Genomic DNA, 23,925 nt, shown 5'->3' on the forward strand with positions numbered 1-23,925 from the left:
AAACACAACTGCTCTGCTTTGAACAGAGTGAGCAGAGACATGTGCTTCGCTGGTGTTTCCATCTTGTACACGTAACACCTATAATTATACCTTCAGTTACACTCAATACATCTTTTTCCTATGACTGTCTCACTCAGGTGAAAATTAAAGTAAACAAATTGTGAAAACGTGAGATAGAAAATAACATGGAATCAAATCTGCTCTGGTTCTGAGTGAATTATGTACTTTAAATGCATTTATTGTGTGTGTAATACAGCTCCTACTTTACATGTAAAACACAAAAGGGAAATTCAGTAATTGGCCTCCAATTAGTTATTAATTATTATTACATTAGTTATTAATTTAATTGATAACATTTTGGAAAGAGTAATAAGAGTAATATAATATTACAACTAAGTAGCAGCCGCCATTGTTCGAAACTGGAATTGGCTGGGCTGCGCTCTGAATTCTGGGATATGGTGGGCCATGAAGGACACACCTGACCTATCCTTCAAATTTGGGGAAATAAAGGCCGCATTTATTGGCCGCATTTGGAGCAGCCTTTAAATTGGGACAACCGTGACAGAAGCCACATCTCTTATTTAGACTGGCTGAAGTCTTTGGTGCTTTCTGGTTAGAGTCACTGCATAAATACTTTATTGTTAGTTTGATTGTATTTTATTTTAAAACAACTTTATCACCAAAACAATGACAAAGAAAATTTAGCACCGATGTTCAATGTTTCTTTCCTCCTTCCTCATTATATTAACATTAGCTGTGAGATTAAAACAATGAGTAAATATTCCCTGTGATCCACCATCAGAGCTACCAGTGGATGATTCTGTATTCATGAAAATCAAGGTGAGTGAAATTTAATGACTTTTGCACAGACACACAAAAGACAGGTTACAGTGTGCATTCACATCTTTATTGTAGCATTGTACTAGCAGGAACAGAAGGTTCAGTGCTTCTAAGGACAGGTAATGCGTGTTGCACAAACATAAGGTAAATTGGTAGCACACGTGTAGTCATTCCATTTCTTATCTGATACTACATTGGTGTGAACACAGTGTTCATTTCCTCCCTGATTATTAGGTTGTGTTGGACTCCAGTAGACAAAACGCAGTGGACAACCATCGGACCACATCCAGGTGCCTTCTTTATGTTTGTCACTGAGTCCAATCCAGGTGAGTCCCTCTGCGTGGTCAAAGTTCTGGATCAGGTTTTTCACAAAACTCTGTTCCTCTGTATTGTGGATGGACACCAGGTTGGCTCCCTGTGACAAACAGTAGACCTCTGCATCAGCCCAGGCCATGCGGGTGGCGACATATTTGTAGCAGCGGTCATTGAAGCTCCACCAGAACATGGGACAGGCTCCACGTTGCAGTTTAAATTTCCGTTCACCTGAAAGGAAAACAGAGTTCAGGGCTGGATGAAACTGTTAAAAAGTTGAAGAGATTTTTTTTCTCAGAGTCACAGAAACAGAGGTGAAAATGCTCTGCACATTTGAAATAATGCCACTGGTCAAATGCATTCGGCAAAAGCTTTTCCCTCATTCACAGTTCCAAAGAAGAGGAGCATAAGTCTTTGTGACTCTTTATTTTATGTAGTTATATATTTATTGCATGGTAAAAAGCCTTATCAAGGTCATGAGTAATTAAACAGGACAGGTCAGAGCTACGAAAGGAAAAGTAAAACAGATGAGTTAATCTAACATAAAGAGAACAACTTTCCTCCACACAAAAGGATCATCTCTTTCATGTTGGCAGGACAAATAAGTAAATAAACTATTAGGACATTAAAATGTGTTTGTTTTTTGTTGGCTTGCATATTTTTCATTCTTTTATGTTCATAGTTTGAGCACCCTAGATTATTACGATTTATTTCTTTTCTTTTAAAATGAACTTCTTTGTAACTCAACTGAGGAAAATTTGTTCTCTTTTCTGCTTGCTGTCCTCGGTTTTAGGGCTTCTCCACTACTAATTATTTCATTGTCAAACTCAGTTTTGTCCTTATCATGTGATCCGGTCATTTATCTTATCCATTTTTTGTCACTGTGCTTTAAATATCAGCATTATTCTGTCATTATGCTTTTCAGTCTCTGTGAAGAATTACAACATGAGGACCCAAATGCAGACACCAAGCAAGAATGAGCAACAAAACAAGAGGCCTTATTATGGCTGATTTATAAAAACATACAAAACTCAGCAGACAGAAAGCACCAGAATCCAAGGTAGGCGGGTAATACACACACACACACACACACACACACACACACACACACACACACACACACACACACACACACACACACACACACACACACACACACACAGCAAAATCTCCAGTGTTAAATTAACACTTTTGACAGTGTTATATGTTTAAAAGTAACCCAGTCAGTTTTGAAGATTAACAATGGCTAACACTGAGCAGTGCTGATTTTCTAACACTGGAATATTTCTAACATTTTGAGTTATTTTCCAGTGTTAGAAAATCAGCACTGCTCAGTGTTAGTCTTTGTTAATCTTCAAAACTGACTAGGTTACTTTTAAACATATAACACTGTCAAAAGTGTTAATTTAACACTCAACAGTGTTGTATTTAACACTCAGAGGTGTGGACCCATATAGACACTCTCCAGTGTTAATTTAACACTAGATATTTTGCTGCACACACACACACACACACACACACACACACACACACACACACACACACACACACACACACACAGCTGAGAAAACAGGTAAAACTGATCAGTGAGATAGAAGAACATAAAACCAATAAAATATAATTGCACAAGTTAAAACTTGCTGAACTCTGGCACTTTCACATTTTAGTGTTTTCTTTGTCTGAGCAATTGCCACTTTATCATGTCATTAAAACATCTTATCAACAAGAAGATAATAAAAATTATACCAGGAAATCAAACTCTGTGTTTCTGTAAACAACGATTAAAAAACTCCTCTAAAGTCTACACTCACTGTTATAAAAAAAACATTTATGTTGGGATTTTCAGATTCTTTTATGTTGTATCATTTGGGATATTTACAGTGTATTTCCCTTCCTGCCCTAAAATATAACAGTTTTTTAATTGCATTTCTGACAGTGAGAAAGGATATTTAGAAGTGCATTTTTGTCCTTTAATAACCTCCCAGTGGTTTGGATAGACAGAGGTCTTTAGTGACTCTAAGAAGACCTTCTATTATTGATTGATTCATTCACTAAATACCCCAAAATATTTGCTTGTCTTACACATATGACATCCCATTCTTAAGCTAAAGGGTTTAATATAATAAAAGCCCGACTTACAGTCTCTGCTCTAATTCATCCCAAAGGTATTCTGTCTGATTGAGGTCAGGAGTTTGTGCAGGCCAAATAAATTCTTCAACAAATTTGCTCATCAGTGCCTTTATGGGCCTTTCTTTGTGCAGCGGTACAAAGTCATATTGGAAATGATTTCCTGGTATCATTTTGATTATCATAATGTTGATAAGATGTTTTAATGACATGATAAAGGGACAATTGCTCCGACAAAGAAAAATAAAGAAGAAGAAAATCCCAACATAAAGTCTATAAATTTTACACCTGTGAATATAGTCTTGGATTTTAATGACCCCAAACAGGCCTGCCACAGTTCATTGTGTTTTGTGTTCACTGTTATAAAAAAACAGTTGAAAGGTTTTTTTTTTTATCTTTGTTTACAGAAACGCTCACAAAGTTTGATTTCCTGGTACCATTTTCATTATCATCTTGTTGATAATATGTTTTAATGACATGATAAAGCAAAAATTGCTCAGACAAAGAAAGCGCTAACATGTGAAAGTGCCAGAGTTTAACAAGTTTTAAGTTCTGGGATTATTTTTTATTATTGCCACGTGACCAAGTGAGACTGTCACAGCCAGTGTGCCCATGTGCGCTATATGAAAGCATTTGTTTAGTATCTCTTGTAAATGAAACTAGCAACCACCCTTTAGAACCCCTGAGACATATATTTTAGTTTTATTTAGTTTTATGTTCTTCTGTCTTACTGATCAGTTTTACCTGTTTTCTCAGCTGTGTGTGTGTGTGTGTGTGTGTGTGTGTGTGTGTGTGTGTGTGTGTGTGTGTATTACCCGCCTACTTTGGATTCTGGTGCTTTCTGTCTGCTGAGTTTTGTATGTTTTTATAAATCAGCCATAATAAGGCCTCTTGTTTTGTCGCTCATTCTTGCTCGGTGTCTGCATTTGGGTCCTCATGTTGTAATTCTTCACAGAGACTGAAAAGCATAATGACAGAATAATGCTGATATTTAATTAAAGCACAGTGAGAAAAAATGGATAAGATAAATGACCGGATCACATGATAAGGAAGAAAAACTAAGTTTGGCAATGTAATAATTAGTAGTGGAGAAGCCCTAAAACCGAGGACAGCAAGCAGAAAAGAGAACAAATTTTCCTCAGTTGAGTTACAAAGAAGTTAATTTTAAAAGAAAAGAAATAAATCGTAATAATCTAGGGTGCTCAAACTATGAACATAAAAGAATGAAAAATATGCAAGCCAACAAAAAACAAACACATTTACTAATAAACAAGTTTTAATGTCTTAATAGTTTATTTACTTATTTGTCCTGCCAAAATGAAAGAGATGATCCTTCTGTGTGGAAGGACTTTGTTCTCTTTATGTTAGATTAACTCATCTGTTTTACTTTTCCTTTCGTAGCTCTGACCTGTCCTGTTTAATTGTTCATGACCTTGATAAGGCTTTTTACCATGCAATAAATATATAACTACATAAAATAAAGAGTCACATTCTCTCGAATGTGCCAAGAGGAAATGACTGTTCAACAGTTAAACAATCATGAATTTCTTTGGAATTTGATTTTTTCAGGCTTATATTTAATGTTATTGTTTATGGTGGAGAGTTTTGGTCTATTTGACCAATGATATCACACCAGCAGTAAAAACACCCACTCAGGCAGCTATAAAAGAAACCATCCTGTACAAAGAAGCTGCAGCAGCTCCTCATCATACTGTGAGACTTAAAGCTTCAACATGATCTTGCTCCTCTTCTTGTTTGGTCTGGCTCTGGGTGCTCCTTCTGAGTCTCCCTCTGATGACAATGAAGTGAAGCAACAACCTGGTAACCGTCTCATTTTCTAGCTCTTATTTTCCCTTATTTACTTTTACCTTTATTTGTGGTTATTATGTTAGCAAAAGATCATTTTATGTGGATATTTGTTATCTCATGCTCCTCTTCTTTGGAACTGTGAATGAGGGAAAAGCTTTTGCTGAATGCATTTGACCAGTGGCATTATTTCAACTGTGCAGCCATGATTCTCTGCAGCGCTTAAATTAAAGCAGTTACTTGTTTCAATACCAGCAGAGCATTTTCACCTCTGTTTCTGTGACTCTGAGAAAAAAATCTCTTTTTCTCAACTTTTTAACAGTTTCATCCAGCCCTGAATTCTGTTTTCCTTTCAGGTGAACGGAAATTTAAACTGCAACGTGGAGCCTGTCCCATGTTCTGGTGGAGCTTCAATGACCGCTGCTACAAATATGTCGCCACCCGCATGACCTGGGCTGATGCAGAGGTCTACTGTTTGTCACAGGGAGCCAACCTGGTGTCCATCCGCAATACAGAGGAACAGAGTTTTGTGAAAAACCTGATCCAGAACTTTGACCACGCAGAGGGACTCACCTGGATTGGACTCAGTGACAAGCATAAAGAAGGCACCTGGATGTGGTCCAATGGTTGTCCACTGCGTTTTGTCTACTGGAGTCCAGCACAACCAGATAATGAGGGAGGAAATGAACACTGTGTTCACACCAATGTAGTATCAGATAAGAAATGGAATGACTACACGTGTGCTACCAATTTACCTTATGTTTGTGCAACACGCATTACCTGTCCTTAGAAGCACCGAACCTTCTGTTCCTGCTAGTACAGTGCTACAATAAAGATGTGAATGCACACTGTAACCTGTCTTTTGTGTGTCTGTGCAAAAGTCATTAAATTTCACTCACCTTGATTTTCATGAATACAGAATCATCCACTGGTAGCTCTGATGGTGGATCACAGGGAATATTTACTCATTGTTTTAATCTCACAGCTAATGTTAATATAATGAGGAAGGAGGAAAGAAACACCCAATATCTATATTAAACTTTTTTTTAAATTGTTTTGCTGATAAAGCCTTATTAAAATAAAATACAGTCAAACTAACAATAAATTACTTATACAGTGACTCTAACCAGAAAACACCAAAGAAAGAGTTCAGCCAGTCTAAATAAGAGATGTTGCTTTTGTCACAGTCCTGGGTCAGTGGCCCAATGTTACTACTATTATCATTAAGTGTCATCTTGGTTTATTACTACCAGTGTTTTGGCTTCAGTTTTGTATTTTGAGCTCTCCAGTTCTTCTTGGGTTGTGACTTATAGGTCTTAGGTTTTGGTTCACATGCTTCCTCTGTTCCTTGTCTAGTCTGTGGCTGTGTCTCAGTTCAGGGGCTGCATTCTTCGGAGGCCGCATTTGAAGGCTGATTACATCACAGTGACGTGACAGAGGTTGTCCAAATTCGAAGGCTGCTCCAAATGCGGCCAACAAATGCATCCCCCTTTTCCCCAGATTTGAAGGATAGGTCAGGTGTATCCTTCATGGCCCAACCTATCCCAGAATTCATAGCGCAGCCCAGCCAATTCCAGTTTCCAACAATGGAAGCAACAACTTAGTTGTCTTATTACTTGTATTACTCTTTTCAATACTTAATGAAATTAAGTAATTAAATTAAAATAAATTATTATTATTATTATTATTATTATTATTATTGGAGTTTAAAATATTACTCTTTCTGGGTCACAAAATAACATTTTAACATGTTTTCAGGAAAAATGTAGCCTATCTGCTCGGTTTATCCAGACATCACATATTTGCAAAAGTGGTCTGACGTTTGGCTTTTTTCAGTGTTTTACATAGATGGTTTTGGTATACTCTCATCTTTTCCCTTTCACCTGTCCTTCCTTTCCCTCCTTTCCCTTCATTTCCATCTTGCCCTTTTTCCTTACCACAATGGCTGACTGTTTTGTGACCCAGTTGTTCATGGTAGCACATTGGATTATTGATTAAAAGTATTGACATAATCATCACCTCTTGTTTCTGAAACGAAGTTCTGGGATAAAACTAAACTTCCCTGAATAAGTGAGGGTTAACAAATTAAATCAATCAGTATTATTAAGTAGATTAACAATTATCTACTCACAAACACAAGTTAGAATGATTCAGTTTCTATCAGTAATTAGTTATGTAATGTACTGAGAAGTATTGGGTAGACTTCACCTTATTTGTTTTAGTATTTCATAACTTTTAATATAAGGAACTATTTACTAAAACTATGTAATAAAATTTGCCTAAACAAAATCTATGCAAATTGTTAAACATTTACTGGTTAGATTCTATCGATTGTTTTTCACAGTGTATTCTTTACTTTAATTGAACATAAATGAACATTCAGATTAGAAGAAAGCTTTAAATATCCTAACTTTAAAAAAAGTGACAAAAGGAAGAAAAAAACATTACAACTTCATATGTATTAATCTTACAACTATGATGACAGCCTTGATTTTTATTGTCTCTAAACAGGTCTGCCACAATCAGGGCATTCATATTCTCATGTTCTTTGTTACATAACACATTGTTTCACATTGTTGCACATTGTTTCATATTGTTTCACGTTGTTGCACATTGTTTCGTATTCATTTACTGGAAAGGATTGTAAACTTCTATATCATCTTCCTGACATTTGATGATGTGTGTGTGTGTGTTTTTTTTTATAATATAATCAAACCATTTCTGATAAACCATGAAGTTCTGCTGAAACGGCCAGAGCTCAACAAGTATCACTAAACAGCAAAATAATTTTGCTTTGCGATGTCTTTGAGTTGTTTATGGTCTTTAATAAAAAAATCATGTGTCCTGAATGGATTTTGTATAAAAGACTTTAAACGCAAACGTGATTTGGTCCCTTTATTTTATGTTTATTCAATTCAGTGCTTCTCTGTCTGTTTTCCACTCACTCGTGTTTAGTTATGATTTTCAGTCTGTGTCATCCATGCTGTGTTTTTCTGGTTTTACTCTTTAGCTTGAGCTCTGTCTCTCTGTGTTAATCCTTTAAAAGACCGGCAAGGTACCCAGCGTCTCTCTCTCTCTCTCTTTGTTCTACCCCCAATGCGAGGGAGTAACAGCTCAAGCTGACTTAATTTAGGTGATTCATGGCCAAGGTCACAACAAATAGACCTTGGGGGACATGAGTGCCTAGGTTGGCTGAGCATTTGACCTTGACCTTCATTGTTAACACCTATGCTTCCAAAAGTTGACCTTGAAGGAAATGTCAAGATGTTAGACTAAAATTCAAATTCAAATTCAAATTTTTATTTGTCACGTACACAGTCATACAGAGTACGATATGTAGTGAAATGCTTGGACAACTGCTCGTGACCTAAAGAAAACAAAAAAGGAAAAGGCTATGAATAAGATAGGAAATAAATATGAAAAATTAAAAAGGGTAAATTTAACTAGGAAGGAATAAAATATAAATTAAGGTTAAAAATGAAATAACTGTACAACACAAATTAGAATGAAGGGTAAATTTAACTGGGAAGAATAAGATAAAATATATAAATTAAAGTTGAAAATAAAATAACTGTACAACAAAATACACAATATAGAACTATATAAGAATGTATGAAGAAATCTAAATATAAATAAATATATACACAATAACAGCAGCTGTACAAGTATTAACTGGAAATGAAGAATATAGTGACCAGTGTTGTGCAAAACCAAAGTCCAGAAAGTCCAGTGTGTGTGTAAGAACTGTATGTGTGGGTCAGTACTGTGTGGTGGTGTGATTGAGAGACCGTATCGCCTGCGGGAAGAAGCTCCTCCTCAGTCTCTCTGTGTTGGTCTTCAGGGAGCGGAATCGCTTTCCTGACCTCAGCAGAGAGAACAGTCTGTTGTTGGGATGGCTGAGGTCCTTCACGATCTTCCTGGCCTTGGTCCAGCACCGCCTGCTGTAGATTGAGTGCAGGTCAGGGAGCTCGGAGCGGATGGTGCGCTCAGCTGACCGCACAACCCTCTCTAGAGCTCGTCTGTCCTGCATGGTGCTGTTCCCGAACCAGGTTAAGATGTTTCCCGCCAGGATGCTGTCACGGCGACGGATGGCCGGTACTGAATAGGACCCAGGTGCAGGAACCCAGAACGGAGACGGTAGATGATTTAATAGTTTATTACGGTTAAGTGCAAGGGGAACAAAAAAAGGGAAACGTGGCAAAGACAGAAAATGACGAGACGTGGAGCCTTGGTGTGGCGTGCCCAGGGGAACGTGGCTAGGGCGAGGGAACGAGGCCTGAGAAGTGGAACGGAGCTGAGTGGGGAACAGTCACACTGAGGGGAGAGGATATAGAAGTTAGGCAGGTAGTGAAGGCAGCTCAGAAGTGGCCAGTATAAGAGCAGCAATTCTTACTTTGCAGTTAGGGACCTGGAGTGTTTGAGAGGGGGATGATGAAGATCCAGGGGAGGCTGAGTGGCGTGGAAAGGCTGACCTGAGATCCGGGGCTCCAGATGGAGTGTGATGGCAGGAGGGCAGGCAGGTGAGGCACAGAGGGATTTCCAAAATGATCACTAGGTATTCCGAGTCCGGAGGTGGAGTGAGCCAGGGTGGGTACAGCGACTGTAGCACAAAAGAGTCTTAGTTAGTAAGATGAATTACAGCGAGAACTTGAAACACAAGACCTGTTACCAACATGGGTTGATGACGAACTGGCAGTGAGTGAACATCGATGTGTGGTTTAAATCCCTCTGGCTTGATAGCCTGCAATAGGCTCCAGGTGTGCAGGAGCTGGAGTTGGCCCTGCCCAGGGGCGGATCCCAGGTCAGTTCAGGAGCCTAATGGAAACTCCAGCCACCCACCGTAGACCATGACAGATGCTCTCTATGGTGCACGAGTAAAAGTTCCTGAGCACCTTGGAGGGCAGTTGGAAGTCTCTCAAGCGTCTGAGGTGGTAGAGACGCTGTCGGGCCTTTTTCACCACAGTGTTGATGTGACAGGACCATGACAGGTCCTGCGTGATGTGAACTCCGAGGTATTTGAAGCTGTCCACTCTCTCCACTGGGCACTCGTTGATGACGGGGGTCTGGTAGTTCCTCTCCTGCTTAGTGTTGAAGTCCACTATCAGCTCCTTTGTCTTACTGACGTTTAGAAGGAGGTTGTTCCTCTGGCACCAGTTCTCCAGATTCCTAATCTCCTTCAGGTAGGCCGTCTCGTTGTTATCAGAGATCAGGCCCACCACGACGGTGTCATCAGCAAACTTGAAGATGGTGGTGGAGCTGGTAGTGACTAATGTCACTCTCCAGTGACATGCGGCGAGTGCTACGCTGTGGGCTCTTGCTGAATGAAGCTAGGACAGCCACTGATGTTTCTTCATTAGTAACATGTCTGTGAAGGTTTTCAGTCATCCAGGTCATCGTAGTCAAAGGAGCTTGCAAAGAAAAGCGTCTGGACTTCTTTAAGTTGCTTGAAGACGTTTCACCTCTCATCCGAGAAGCTTCTTCAGTTCTAAGGTCAAATGGTGGAGAGTCCCAGATATAACCTAGTGGGAGTGTCCCCTCACAGAGGGACAAAAGGACCCCCTGATGATCCTCTAATCGCCTGAGCCAAGGTGTGAAACTGGGTGTGGGTCCCAATCAGCCAGGGTTTCGGGTGTGTTCATTGTGAAACCTGGCCCCACCTTATCATGCGAATTCCTGAGATCAGATGGCCCAGGATGTGAGTGGGCGTTAAGGCGTCTGGGAAGGGATCTCAAAACTGGATTATAGATGGCAGAGAGTTGGTGTCGTAAACCCCCGCCTCTGTTCAAAGATGGTCGCTCACAGTGGACATAGATGGCTTCTTTCACTCCTCTTTCAAACCATCTGTCCTCTCTGTCCAAAATGTGAACAGTGGCATCCTCGAAAGATCCTTCACTGCACACATTAACGCTGTGGATAAAAACATCAAGTTCACCAGGGAAGACACAAAGGACAACTGTTTGCCTTTCCTGGACTGAGCTGTGCACATTGAAGAGAACGGCAAACTCAACATCGAAGTTTACCGGAAGCCCACACACACGGACCAGTACCTCCTCTTTGACTCCCATCACCCTTTGGAACACAAACTTGGAGTAATTAGGACCCTACACCACCGGGCAGAACATGTTCCCTCTAAGCCTGAAGGAAAAAAGAAGGAACACACACATGTAAAGGAAGCACTCAAAACGTGCGGCTATCCTAAATGGGCGTTCTTAAAGTCAGCAAAGAGGCACAGAAAAGAAGACCAGACACCAGCGAGGGAGGATAAGAAGGACAGACGCAACAACATTGTCATCCCCTATGTAGCCGGTGTATCAGAAAAACTCAGGAGAGTTTTCTCCAAGCATGACATCCCGGTGCATTTCAGACCCAGCAACACGCTCAGACAAAAACTGGTTCACCCGAAAGACAAAACGCCAAAACACAAACTTAACAACGTGGTGTATGCTGTACAGTGCAGCGAGGAATGCTCAGACCTCTACATTGGAGAGACCAAACAGCCACTTCACAAGCGCATGGCACAACACAGAAGAGCCACCTCCACAGGACAAGACTCAGCAGTCCATCTGCATCTTAAGGATAAAGGACACTCTTTCGAGGATGCCAATGTTCACATTTTGGACAGAGAGGACAGATGGTTTGAAAGAGGAGTGAAAGAAGCCATCTATGTCCACTGTGAGCGACCATCTTTGAACAGAGGCGGGGGTTTACGACACCAACTCTCTGCCATCTATAATCCAGTTTTGAGATCCCTTCCCAGACGCCTTAACGCCCACTCACATCCTGGGCCATCTGACCTCAGGAATTCGCATGATAAGGTGGGGCCAGGTTTCACAATGAACTCACCCGAAACTCTGGCTGATTGGGACCCACACCCAGTTTCACACCTTGGCTCAGGCGATTAGAGGATCATCAGGGGGTCCTTTTGTCCCTCTGTGGGGGGTTACTGCCACTAGGTTATATCTGGGACTCTCCACCATTTGACCTTAGAACTGAAGAAGCTTCTCGGATGAGAGGTGAAACGTCTTCATTAGTAACAGTTTTCTTGCGTCCACATTTTGGCAAATCCAACACTGAACCAGTTTCACGAAACTTAGCAAGCAGTTTGCAGTTTGCATGGGAGATGGGTGGTCTCGTAGGGTGTCTTGCATTGAAATCTGCTGCAATGACCCGGTTACTGCGTTCACCAGATATCAACATGTTATGGGGAAATGTTTTTATGCTTTGCTTCATAATAATAGTGTTCATATTTTACACTGTGCAGCCCAGCTTCTAAACAGTAAACTGTAAGCCATATAAGCCATATGATAAGACCACATGAGATTAACACACAAAGCTGAGTTTTGCAGAAGTTGACTCACAAACAGCACCCACACACGAACATGAAAAACAGGAACTGCTATGCTTGTTAAATAAAGGAAACGCCTGCGACTCGGTGTGAGTCTCTCTGAGTCTTCACCCGTGCACGTTAACTGTCAAAGTGTCTGAGTGTCATTTCTTCACCTGAGCGTTTGATAATTGTTTAATCCCGAACACAACACAAATTCGATCCGCTCCTCACGTGTTAACCTCTTCGACATGTCAATGGCTGTGAACAAAGAGAAACTTGTAAATAACTCATGAAATAATAAAGTTACGTTGAAACCAAGCACACCATTGTTTTTCTTGTGACATTACCAATAAGTTTGATGTGTCACATGGCCCTCTTCCTATTGAAAAAACAAAAGTTGTATCCAAGATGGCCGACTTCTAAATGGCCACCATGGTCACCACCCATCTTGAGGAGTTTGCCCCCTCACATATACTAATGTGCCACAAACAGGACTTTAATATCACCAACCATTCCCATTTTATTACGGTGTATCCATATAAATGGCCCACCCATGTATTTTAATACCCAATATTATGAGCATGCTTTTTGAACATGAATTTCACAATTCATCAAAGGACATTATGATTTTTGTAATTCTAATATTTTTGAAGGTGCCTATTAACATTTAGTTTGTTCTGGATTTAAAAAAAAATCATAATCCTGTTCCTCGTCTTCTTTCTGTGTTTCCTTCAGCTGACCATGGAGCTAAACTACTACGTGGAAACTGTCCCACATTCTGGTACAGCTTCAATGGCCGCTGCTACAAATATGTTTCTGCAAGCATGGCCTGGGCTGATGCAGAGCTCCACTGTGTGTCACAGGGAGCCAACCTGGCATCTATCCACAGTTTGGAGGAACATCAGTTTGTGAAAGTCCTGATCAGCAACTTTGACCCCACTGAAGGATACACCTGGATTGGACTCACAGATCTCCATAAAGAAGGAGGCTGGATGTGGTCTGATGGTACTCCAGTGGATTTCACCTATTGGACTTCAAATCAGCCAGAGAACATGGGAGGAAATGAACACTGTGTTCATAAAAACTTTGGTATGAAGTGGATTGACAGTCGATGTTCTGAAAGTTTTCCCTTTGTCTGTGCAACTCGCTGTTCTCAGTAACTGAGATTCTTACATATTAAAGAACTAGTAACAGATCATGATCAATTAGAATGGTTACACATTTTGTGATTACTTACATATTCAGTAACTAGGTGTGTTGAAATTAATGAAATTAACAGTAACTCTGGGTGTACATAGCCTGTCATGTAACATGCAAACAAATTTGTATGTGTAAAAAATTACACCTGTTCTAACCTACATCTGTACTAGAGATGGACCGATCCGATATTACGTATCGGTATCGGTCCGATACTGACCTAAATTACTGGATCGGATATCGGAGAAAAATAAAAAATGTAATCCGATCCATTAAATATCACGAAAGCACCTCACAAAACTTGCAACACTCCGTAACTCACCTCAGAACGTTAGCACGTCGGAGCAGTATGCATCACGTGATAGAGCGGCTGTGGCATGCGGGACCTGTCGGTGGTCTGGATAGCATGTGGAGCTTCGCTAGCAACCCGGCATTTCATCTCCGACAAAGTTATCCCCAAGAGAAGTAAAGCAAGTGTGTAAGTCCATCTCTGAATGTTTGTAAAGCATTCCTGTGTTAAGCTTAACAAGCGACTGCCTCTCGCTCTCCGACTGCTACTTCAATCGTGAAACTGCTTAATGATCAGCTGATCGGCTTTTCTGTCGCGAGTCCGTCTCTCTTGTTTGTTTTTGGTCCACTTTGCACCAGAAAGAGGAAACCAGCGGTTGAACAACACCAGCATGTTTAAGTTTGATAAGCTGTTGTTAGAATTTATTTAATATTACTTTCTATACCAGGATCTTTTTCTACGTAGCTGATGGCTGGTAACTGTGCAGGGGCGGATCTAGCAAAGTTTAGCCAGGGGGGCCGATAGGGCATTAACTGGAAAAGGGGGCACAAAGACATACTTTTCTTTCTTATTCTCATTTAAAATGTCGAGCTTTTAATAAATAATTATCTGACACCCAAAGTTTTAATTTGATGTAAAATGAATAGAAGTCAATTACTGTATATAGTGACTATTAAGTCTAATATATATACCCTAGTAAGCTATAGTACTTTTTCCTTTGGGAAGGTACCATCTGTGCAGTCTGCAATTTTGTTGAAGAAAGATGTTGAATCTATTTAATATTTCTTGAAAAATAATTGATTTCTGTGCATTTTTTTTCACACTGCATCAAATTAAGGTTGATTACGTCGATTAAGCATCATGAGGTGGAGCGTGAGGGGTGGTTCCCTATTTTTTATTTATTTATTTTTGTTGTTGCTGGGAGTTGGAACCCTATTAGTTAGGTTGCTTAATATTTATGCTAAGTACTCTTTAAAATACCAGAATAGGGAGGATGGTGTAGGTCTAAGTTTATTAGATTGATCAGTATTGCTGAACTATGAAATATTTTTTTTGTATACAGGTATAACAGAATAGCTTTAGTGTAGTTGTTGTTTTAAACTTGAGTATGAACTTGCAGACTTTCAAAATGCAGCAAGATATTTTAAAAAACAGTTTTGTTGATTAAAAGAAACGATATCGGATTCATATCGGTATCGGCAGATATCCAAATTTATGATATCGGTATCGGACATAAAAAAGTGGTATCGTGCCATCTCTAATCTGTACAAAGATGACCAAGGCTGCTCTTGGTTAACTTAAAAAGGAAGAGTATGAAGATATTTCAGTTGAGCTGATTCCAATAAAATGAACTCTGTTAACAAGTGGATCTTTGTGTGTTTGTGTAAGGGAGTGATCAGTGGTTGTTTTGACAGGGGTGCAGCAATATGATATCCTGATAAGTGCTATTAATAACTACTGATCAGTACTACTACAATTTGTAGTCATGATAATTAATCCTTTAAAATAGCAGAGAACTTTTATTGTCTCACTTCCAGGGATGTTAAACACGCAGAAAGGGTAAACAGTCAAAATCAACATTTTAAGCCATACGATAATGATAATGCTATTGAGAAAACTCTACTTATTGGCAGCTCTAGAGGTCACTTATTATTATCCACATTATAAAAAAATCTGAGCTATAAACTCTAGTTTAGTTGTCTAGTTGTGGCTGCGTTGTGGTCACTAAGGACAGGGCTGAGCTTGATGAACCTGCTTCTAGGAAAAGGAACCAAAAAAGAGCTGGTTGATGTGATGACGCCCATCTCCTCTTTTTGATGTCAAATTCTGTAATGGAGAGGAAACTAAAAGGAGCCTAGAAGCCTACATGGTTGCAACAGTGTTTTGTCACTGTTATAAAAGTATTGTTCTTAAAGCAACATAGTTAAAAACCTGTATATAAAAAGTTTACAGTGTAAGATGATGATTATGATTCTTATTACTTCCCATTCTGATGCTGGGTTTAAATTCACCAAGTTATCTTGACAATGTCTACATGGCTAAATATACACAGGTGCCGCCATATGATTGGCTGATTATTTGTCTTAATGAGAAGTTGAACAGCTGACCCTAATACAATCCAATACAATCTAAAATGTCAAAAAAGAGCAATAACTTCCCCCTCCCATCCAATCAGATTTTACTTTGTCACTTCTTGATTCAAAAGGAACATTTTATTCTGTCAAAATATTACAGAAAATAAATTTGCTTATAGTTTTATCACATGTCACAGGAAGCTTATATTTCTGATACTGAATGCAGGTGGTAGATTCAGGGACACAACAAGTGCATTTGGCCAATGATATCACAGCAGCAATGCAAGCAGCCTTTCTGAAAGCTATAGAGCCTACACTGAAAAAAAGGCCATGTTGGATTTACTTGATTCAATAATGGACATTTGTTGCACACAAATGTTTTGCTTTGGCAGAAAATTAAACAACCGAGTTAAATCAACACAACTTTTTCATATTCAATAATCCTGTGCATTTTGTGTTTCTAAAACGCGATTGAAACATGTTCAGATGAAGTAAGTTGAGCTCTTGGAATGTTTTAATCCTTCACAATTTTGTCATTTTATTTCAACACTATTTAATAACTTTTACCCCAATAATACTTGGTCACTTAAATACTACATGTTGTCTTCATATTACATAATGTTCAACAAAGTCTAGATCCTGGTTACCATAAAAGTTGAATGGATTTACAATGACTACCATCCTCCGGGTTGCAGGAGGGCTGGGAAATAACCCTGAAATGATAGGTTACGAGGCAGGGTACACCCTGGACACCTCACCAGTCTATCACATAGAAACAAACAACCATTTACACTTACATTCACGGGTAATTTAGAATCAGTTAACCCTAACTCTAATAACTGCATGATGTTTAACTGTGGGAGGAAACCAGAATACCCAGAGAGAAGCCACTGCAAACTAGCCAGAATGTGGATTTGAACCCAGGACCTTCTTACTGTGAAGCAACAGCACTAACCACCATGCCAACAATCTAGGAAACACAGGAAAGCTATGATTTCCTGTGTTTGATGCAGAATTTTTTTGTTTTTGTCCTTAACAGGTTAATCCACAATAAATAGCAATAGCATGCACGTGGTGTGTGTGTAGTTCTCTGCTTTTATAACTCCACTGATTTTCCTGCAGTTTGAAATCTTGTGCGATCTTGTGAATTTCATGAGTTCAGCAACTAACCACTCTTACTAGATTGTATCAGGTCGTCTCAACAAGAACAAATTAAGTTTTTGAATTCCATGCAAATCCTACATGATTTAATTACGTTCATAGAAACATGAAATTATTGTGTTCAAATTACAAGTTAGACTTTTTTAATGTAACAACCACCCAATTTACTTTTTTTGGTATACCAAAAAAAGTAGAGGTGGCTGCTCGACTTGACTGAGATGGATGCCTTCCTGAAACCACGATCTAAAGAGCGCAAGTCTGAAACCCGTGCAGTGTCACGGGATTTAACATTGCTATATTATTGACTTACTTCACTTGAACATGATATGAGCAATTTAATCTAGCCTCTCTGCATATCATGTAGTTTCTACACTATATAGTTACACTTAACTTTAAAGCATGAGGCAATTGTGTTAAATACACGCAAGATGCTTATGTAAATCCAAGAGCTGGCCAATCCCTTTTTTTCAGTGTAAAGAACTCAAATATAATCTTCTTTCAGTGTTTGGTTTGGCTTCTTGAGATGAACTTGAACTTTCCCTGTTTCTTCAAATGCACTTAAGAAACAAGCTGAGTCAATGAAAGAGAGTCAAATAAGGCAGAGTAAATAATTTGTTTATTTATTTATTTATTCCTCAATAACTCAATCATGATGTCATGAGTCACTTGGACATTGTGGACATCCACGGTGACCACTTCATGCATAATGCACCTTATATGTGCATGTATATGTGTATACTGTATATATGTATTTTTAGTAAGTATAGTGTATGTGTGTTTGTACATCTGTGTGTGCATGTACATGTATATACTTGTTGATACTTATAGATAGCTATTTCTCATATAGTAATAGTAGTAGTAGAATAGTTTTATTTATTACTTGCATATTTCCACAAACCTATATCCATAACTCACTCTGGGGTTATGTGTGTACATAGAATCTCAGCTACTGTTGAATACATTATATTGTCTTATTTATTTTGTATTTCTTGACCTTATATTCTGGTATACTCTTTGTATTCTTCTGTTATCTGTACCTGAGCGCTGGCAAAGCACAAATTTATGATCAATAAAGTTTTCTTTTCTTATCTTATCTTATTTAATGTCTTAATTGCTTATACAATAGGAACTGACATAATAAATAAAACAATGTGTGGGGCAACAGGAAGAGACCTACATTATCTTATTTGAAAATATTAACGAAGAAAAATTTTACACTCTGTTTTCTTTTCGTGAATCATTATAGGATATTACAAAAAAATAATCTAATTCTATTCCTTTAGCATTTTAGGTGTAAATTATTATAATATTTAATACAATTATTATTAAAGAATTATATTATACATGTATTCAATGTGCTTAAAGCATACAATCTGCAAAGACCAAAGGCATAATGTCCTGCAGGCCCACAGGTTAAGGTGGTTCCATCAATTATGGCAGGTTGTTCAGCAAAGCAGGCCCAGACTACCAACACCATGTTGGACTGTGGGTATAATGTTCTTTCTATGAAATGCTGGGTTAGTTTTATCCCAGTTTTATTTGCTTTTTCTGGAGGCTCAGTGGTTTATAAAACAAAATCCTCCCTTCTAGTTTCTCTTCATTGTTTCGAGTTGATCAGTCCCTTTAAAACATTACAAAAATTGTGATGTACTTTTTAGAAGTGCTGGATTTTAATGTATATGGTGCAAGTTCCATTACAGAGGCTACATGCATGTCTTACACACACCCTTCAACATACACCACTGGATATATTCGCTATCTGAGTTTGCAGTAACAAAATCTTTTTTGTTGAAGCTTCTTGAAGTCTCACAGGAGATCGTAGAGAGGTGTTTGTAAAAGGTTTTGTAAGCACGACCTGAGACAATTCTATGTAATCAGGACAAGTGTCATAATTTCTGGCTATAATAAAAACTACAGTTGTTCTTGAACTGATATTCAGATGCAGACACAAAGGTCACACTCGTGAAACTTCAGTCATTGCACACAATAACTCATTTTTATATAGCATTTCCCACACAAAGGCAATTCAAAGCATTTTACAGAATACAATAAAACAATTAAAGGTAACATCAAAGGAGCCCTTTTAAGTCAATCTGTAATTTGACAGAACGTAATTGTAAAAAACACATTATGTTGTGACTTCCATCCACACATAAAGCCGCTGCCAGTTGAGTTGTTTTTTGTTTGTTTGAAAATTTTGCAAAAGAAACCCATTCACCCAACCTCCCTGTCATATACGCCAGTGTCAGGTAAATAACATGTGACCACACCCCCATGCAACCACCTGAGGTGCAGGAAAATCTGAACACCTGTGTCACCATAACAAATACAAAAAAACATACATATTCACTTTGGCTCTTACATAGTACAAGCTGTTTTTTTTTTTTAATAATAATGATAATAATAATAATGATAAATGTTATTTATAAAGTGCCTTTCAGGACACCGAAGGACACTTTACAATAGGATAAAACACATGACAAACACATTGAGGGCGATTGTGGCTCAAGAGTTGGGAGTTTGTCTTGTAACTCGGGAGGTTGCCGGTTTGAGCCCCGGCTTGGACACTCTCGGTCGTTGTGTCCTTGGGCAAGACACTTCACCTACTGGTGATGGCCAGGGCTGATGGCTAAATATGGCAGCCTTGCTTCTTGCACAGGGCAGCTGTGGCTACAACTGTAGCTTGTCTCCAGTGTGTGAATTTGAGAGTGAATGAATAGTGGAGTTGTAAAGCGCTTTATAAATGCAATCCATTATTATTATAGAAAAATGACAAAACGAAGAACAATTAAACAAAAGAACAAGATAAAATGAGTGTTTCTAAGTTTTTCTAAATGTAGTTGTTTTAGTCTCTTTGCACTGGCTCCCAGTCTGTTTTACAAGAGCTTTATTGGCATTTCTCCATTTGGGATCTGCCCAAAGAAACACAATCACCATACTCAGTAACTACTTTCAAGATGTAATTTTATGGGAGAACCTTTCCTCAGTTTCCCTTTGAATGTCCTCATCACTTTTTTGTACACTCATTTGTTTTTATCTGTTTTTATTGCCTTTGACAACATTTTATCTGTCTTCCTTTAAACTTGATGATTTTATGACATGATTAACGGTTGGGTTTGCTGCCCTTGTGAATTACTTTTTAGCACTGACCTGGAAAAGTGCTTAATAAACATTGCTATCTCAGAGTTTGCACTTGGTGACCTCCAAGTCAACCATCAACAGTCATCTCTGCTACGTTTCTTTTCAGTTTTTTTTTTAATTGACACTAAGCTGGCCTGCTATAATCAGTTTATTTCTGTGCTGTTATAAAAACGAAAACAGTGTAGAGAGTTTTTTGCCTCATGTACTGGAAAAGCTCAGATACTTTTATTTCCCCTTACTGGTATACATGTTCGATGTTTTTCTGATAAGAAATTATATTTTTTATAATATAATAAAAATATAATTGTCTGACTTTTATTGAGCATCAAGCAAATTTATTTGGCCTCCTATGATGTTCTCTGACCTTTATCTAGACAATGACCAATGATATCTCAGTGATCAGTGAAAACAACCTCTCAGGCAGCTATAAAAGAAACCAGCCCCAAATCTCTGCAGAGACCTGAACATCCTGTAGGAAGAAGCTTCAGCAGTGTAGTTTAGCACTAAGCTCTGTGAGCCCTTAATTTAGTAAGGCCTATATATATAAATGAACTGTCATATAAAAGCAATACAATAGTCATTTTTAGTGACACAGACATGTAAACACAAATCTGAATTATTCAGAGTTGTAACTAACTATTTAGTTTTTGTCAGAAGGGCTGGTCAGTTTGAATTGTGCTAGTGGAAAAAGGGGTAAAAGTGAAAGTTTTTGACAAACGCATTTGACTGATTCCATCATGTTCACTGTTCAGAAACACTTTCAGAGGCATAGAAAAGAAGGAAACCTGCCATCTGGTCTCAAATTTAGGATCTCGGCAGTACAGATCAGTTTAGTTTCTATCACTGATAAAATTCATGATCTTGTTCCTGTCTTCTTCAGAAAACCAGCGATTCAAGTAACTGTCCCCCATTCTGGTGGTACTTCAACAACTGTTGCTATAAGTATGTAGCTACACCAATGAGCTGGGCTAATGCAGAGTTCCACTGTTTGTCACAGGGAGCCAACCTGGTGTCCATCCACACCAGTGATGAAGAGAGTTTTGTCAGATCCCTGATCGGGAACTCTGACCCTACTCAGGCACCCACCTGGATTGGACTCAGTGACATCCACATGGAGGGCAGATGGATGTGGTCTGATGGCTCTGTGGTGCATTATTCTAACTGGCTTGCAGGCGAGCCAAACAACCTGGGAAAAAACAAACACTGTGTGCAAAACAACTTTGGTCCTGTTAAGAAGTGGAATGACGAACCATGCTCTCGTGGTTATCCCTCTGTTTGTGTAAAACGCAATGCTTGTGCTTAGAAACTAAGACACTAATTCAACATTAGACAGTTAACCTGATGTTATGTTGGCATGTAGCGTCCCTCCACAATAAAATTTAGCAATGTTAATATTGATATATCCTAATGAATATGTTTGTTAATTAAACATATTAAAAGTACAGAAGTGCAAGGCTGGAGTAATGAAATTTAAGGACTCTGTAATACTATATTAAACAGGTGTTTTCATAATGCATTTGTTTGTTTGTTTTTCTGGATAACTTTAAATCAATAAAATGAAAGTGTTGCACAGCAATAGCCAGTTACCATCTCTTTTATTTCATGATTATTATCTTGGTTTCTTTCTTATTTAAATGCAAGAAGAATTCTTTCAAATAAGGAGCTCTAGGACTTCCTGGTGTTTTAAGGGGCCAGAGTAAAACAGAACAGCAAATCAGTGCAAAGAGGATATAAGAGCCAGTGTCTCTAACACACCCTGCTGTCAAAATATGATCAAAGTAACCAGTGCATGACAGAGTGGTCAGAATCCAAACACACATCTTTGTCTGCACAATCAGCTCAATGAGACTTTAATGGACTGGACTGGTACTTTTTTAACACCTTTCTACTCAGTTGAGCTCTCAAAGTACTTTCTACTCCAAAGCTTCAAATACAGCAGCAACTTTGTAATGTGATTTATTTTTGCTGTGACAGCAGAATACTACTACAAGTGTGCTGCGTACATTTTTAGGGTTCAGCCACGTAGAAGAGCACTCCTGAGAGGAAAAGATGTTTGTGGTTTGAATTTTCACAGCTGGAATGTAAGTACCTGTTATTTACTTTGTGGCCACTTGAGGGCAGCAGAAAAAAAGTCAGTGTGATGCTGCTGATGTCAGATGATTGATTAACAGGTGACTTATCAATACTTTAAGATGCATTATGATGAGTTGTTTTAAGCATGTGTGCATGACAAATAACACATTAGATACTCTGTACTAGTCATATATCTGCTAAATAGTAGTTACATATTATCTTGGAATAATTTATATGTTGAAATTTAAAAAAAAAAATCTACCTTCACATGTTACAATTTATGTGATACTCATGGGTGATTGAAAGGCTGTGTGTTCATCTTTAAGATCCTGATCCCACCTGGGCAGTGCAGATCAGTCCTGTCAGTGACAGAAAGCATGATCTTGTTCATCTTCTGTTTAGTCTGGCTCTAGCTGCTTTGCCTATGTGAGAGACAGGAAGTGAGATACAGCTTGGTGAAGGTTCTGGTTCTGATACAGCTTCAGTGTCTGCTCGGCACTCTGGTGCTTGTCTAACCACAGCCATGACCAGGGCTAATTCAGATGTTGTTAAGGATAACAATATTGAGAAGAAATGAAATGAAGCCATGTGTTCTGATGTTTCCTTTTATTTGTGGACCCAACATAGTGCTAGAAACAAAGATACCTGCATATGCAATAATCTGTTCACCTGTGACATGCTCACATCCATGGTCCTCCACATTAGATCCCAGTGTACATTTTTATGTTTCTGTGAACTGTTTCTGTTACTTCCTATTTACACCACCAAGTCTGTGTCCTCTTTCCTCCGTCCATAAGATACACCTAACACCTTTTTGACATTTTTTCTTTCCACTGAAGTCTCTCCAATAGGGGCACACAATCGCTGCATTCAACTAAATAATGATTCTAGACATCTGAGATTTATGTAACCAGATGTAAACTTGAATGTTTGATTTTTAAAATATTAAACAATTTGATACTATATGTTTAAATCTGTTTGTGTTTAGGTGTAAAATGCGTGTATAGTAATTGTGCATTCCTCATACAATAGTGTCTGTAGAGGTCCTGGATGGCTGGCATTTCAAATATTTACTCCTTATACTTTTGAAGTAGAATTTTTAATTTATTATTCAAAATTATGTAAACAGTGATTTAAATTTGAGCTAAAGTGCAGCTACACACAGGTCACAAGTTAGCAAAACTAACTGTTTGCAAATATCATATCAATTGTCATACAAAGGCCCTGTATTAGTCATTTTAAATATTAACTTGTACATGACCGAGACATAAAAAACACACACCTCAGTGAATTTTTCAGGGATTTAACAATTAAGGCGTAACCATGTTTTGTAGCCAGTTGAGGGCAGCAGTAGATTAAGTGAGTGTGACGATGATCAACCTGCTCTTAAACGCTGTAATGGAGGAAATCAACACAAGCATATTTTGCTTTACGAGCCATTGTTAAACTTTTGGATTTTTTTTAACAAAACACACAGCGTGTGTGTGTGTGTGTGTGTGTTTTTTGTAGACTATTCTTCTAACTCTTAACAGACTGCTAACATGTATTCAAAAGGCTATATTTGTTATTTATTTGTA

General features: G+C 38.5%; 2 protein-coding genes, 1 long non-coding RNA gene and 1 pseudogene across 4 annotated transcripts; 2 read left to right on the forward strand and 2 right to left on the reverse strand.

Moving 5' to 3' along the window:
* Positions 1-928: 928 nt before the first annotated feature.
* On the reverse strand, positions 929-6,319 carry LOC146643961 (lactose-binding lectin l-2-like). Its single transcript, XM_085395401.1, has 3 exons — positions 6,271-6,319; positions 5,981-6,049; positions 929-1,383 (listed from the first exon to the last, which is right to left on the reverse strand). The coding sequence occupies exons 1-3, from the start codon at positions 6,317-6,319 to the stop codon at positions 950-952; spliced, it is 552 nt and encodes a 183-aa protein (XP_085251527.1). The 3' UTR covers positions 929-949.
* LOC146643962 (lactose-binding lectin l-2-like) lies at positions 4,981-5,884 on the forward strand. Its single transcript, XM_085395804.1, has 2 exons — positions 4,981-5,100; positions 5,442-5,884. Exons 1-2 carry the CDS (start codon positions 5,013-5,015, stop codon positions 5,873-5,875), a joined length of 522 nt encoding a protein of 173 aa, XP_085251930.1. The 5' UTR covers positions 4,981-5,012; the 3' UTR covers positions 5,876-5,884.
* Positions 6,320-9,265: 2,946 nt separating the features above from the next.
* On the reverse strand, positions 9,266-9,931 carry LOC146643963 (uncharacterized). Of its 2 annotated transcripts, none has more exons than XR_014909408.1 (3): positions 9,776-9,931; positions 9,479-9,685; positions 9,266-9,399 (listed from the first exon to the last, which is right to left on the reverse strand). It is a non-coding gene; the product is annotated as an uncharacterized LOC146643963 (long non-coding RNA). The 2 variants fall into 2 exon arrangements; XR_014909407.1 differs by having other exon boundaries at positions 9,759-9,931.
* Positions 9,932-12,954: 3,023 nt separating this feature from the next.
* On the forward strand, positions 12,955-13,572 carry LOC146643964 (ladderlectin pseudogene; annotated as a pseudogene).
* Positions 13,573-23,925: the final 10,353 nt, after the last annotated feature.

Source organism: Rhamphochromis longiceps, linkage group LG22 (genome assembly GCF_057381845.1).
Source record: "Rhamphochromis longiceps isolate RC_006_pf linkage group LG22, R_longiceps_female_GT1.1, whole genome shotgun sequence".
Lineage (NCBI taxonomy): Eukaryota > Metazoa > Chordata > Actinopteri > Cichliformes > Cichlidae > Rhamphochromis > Rhamphochromis longiceps.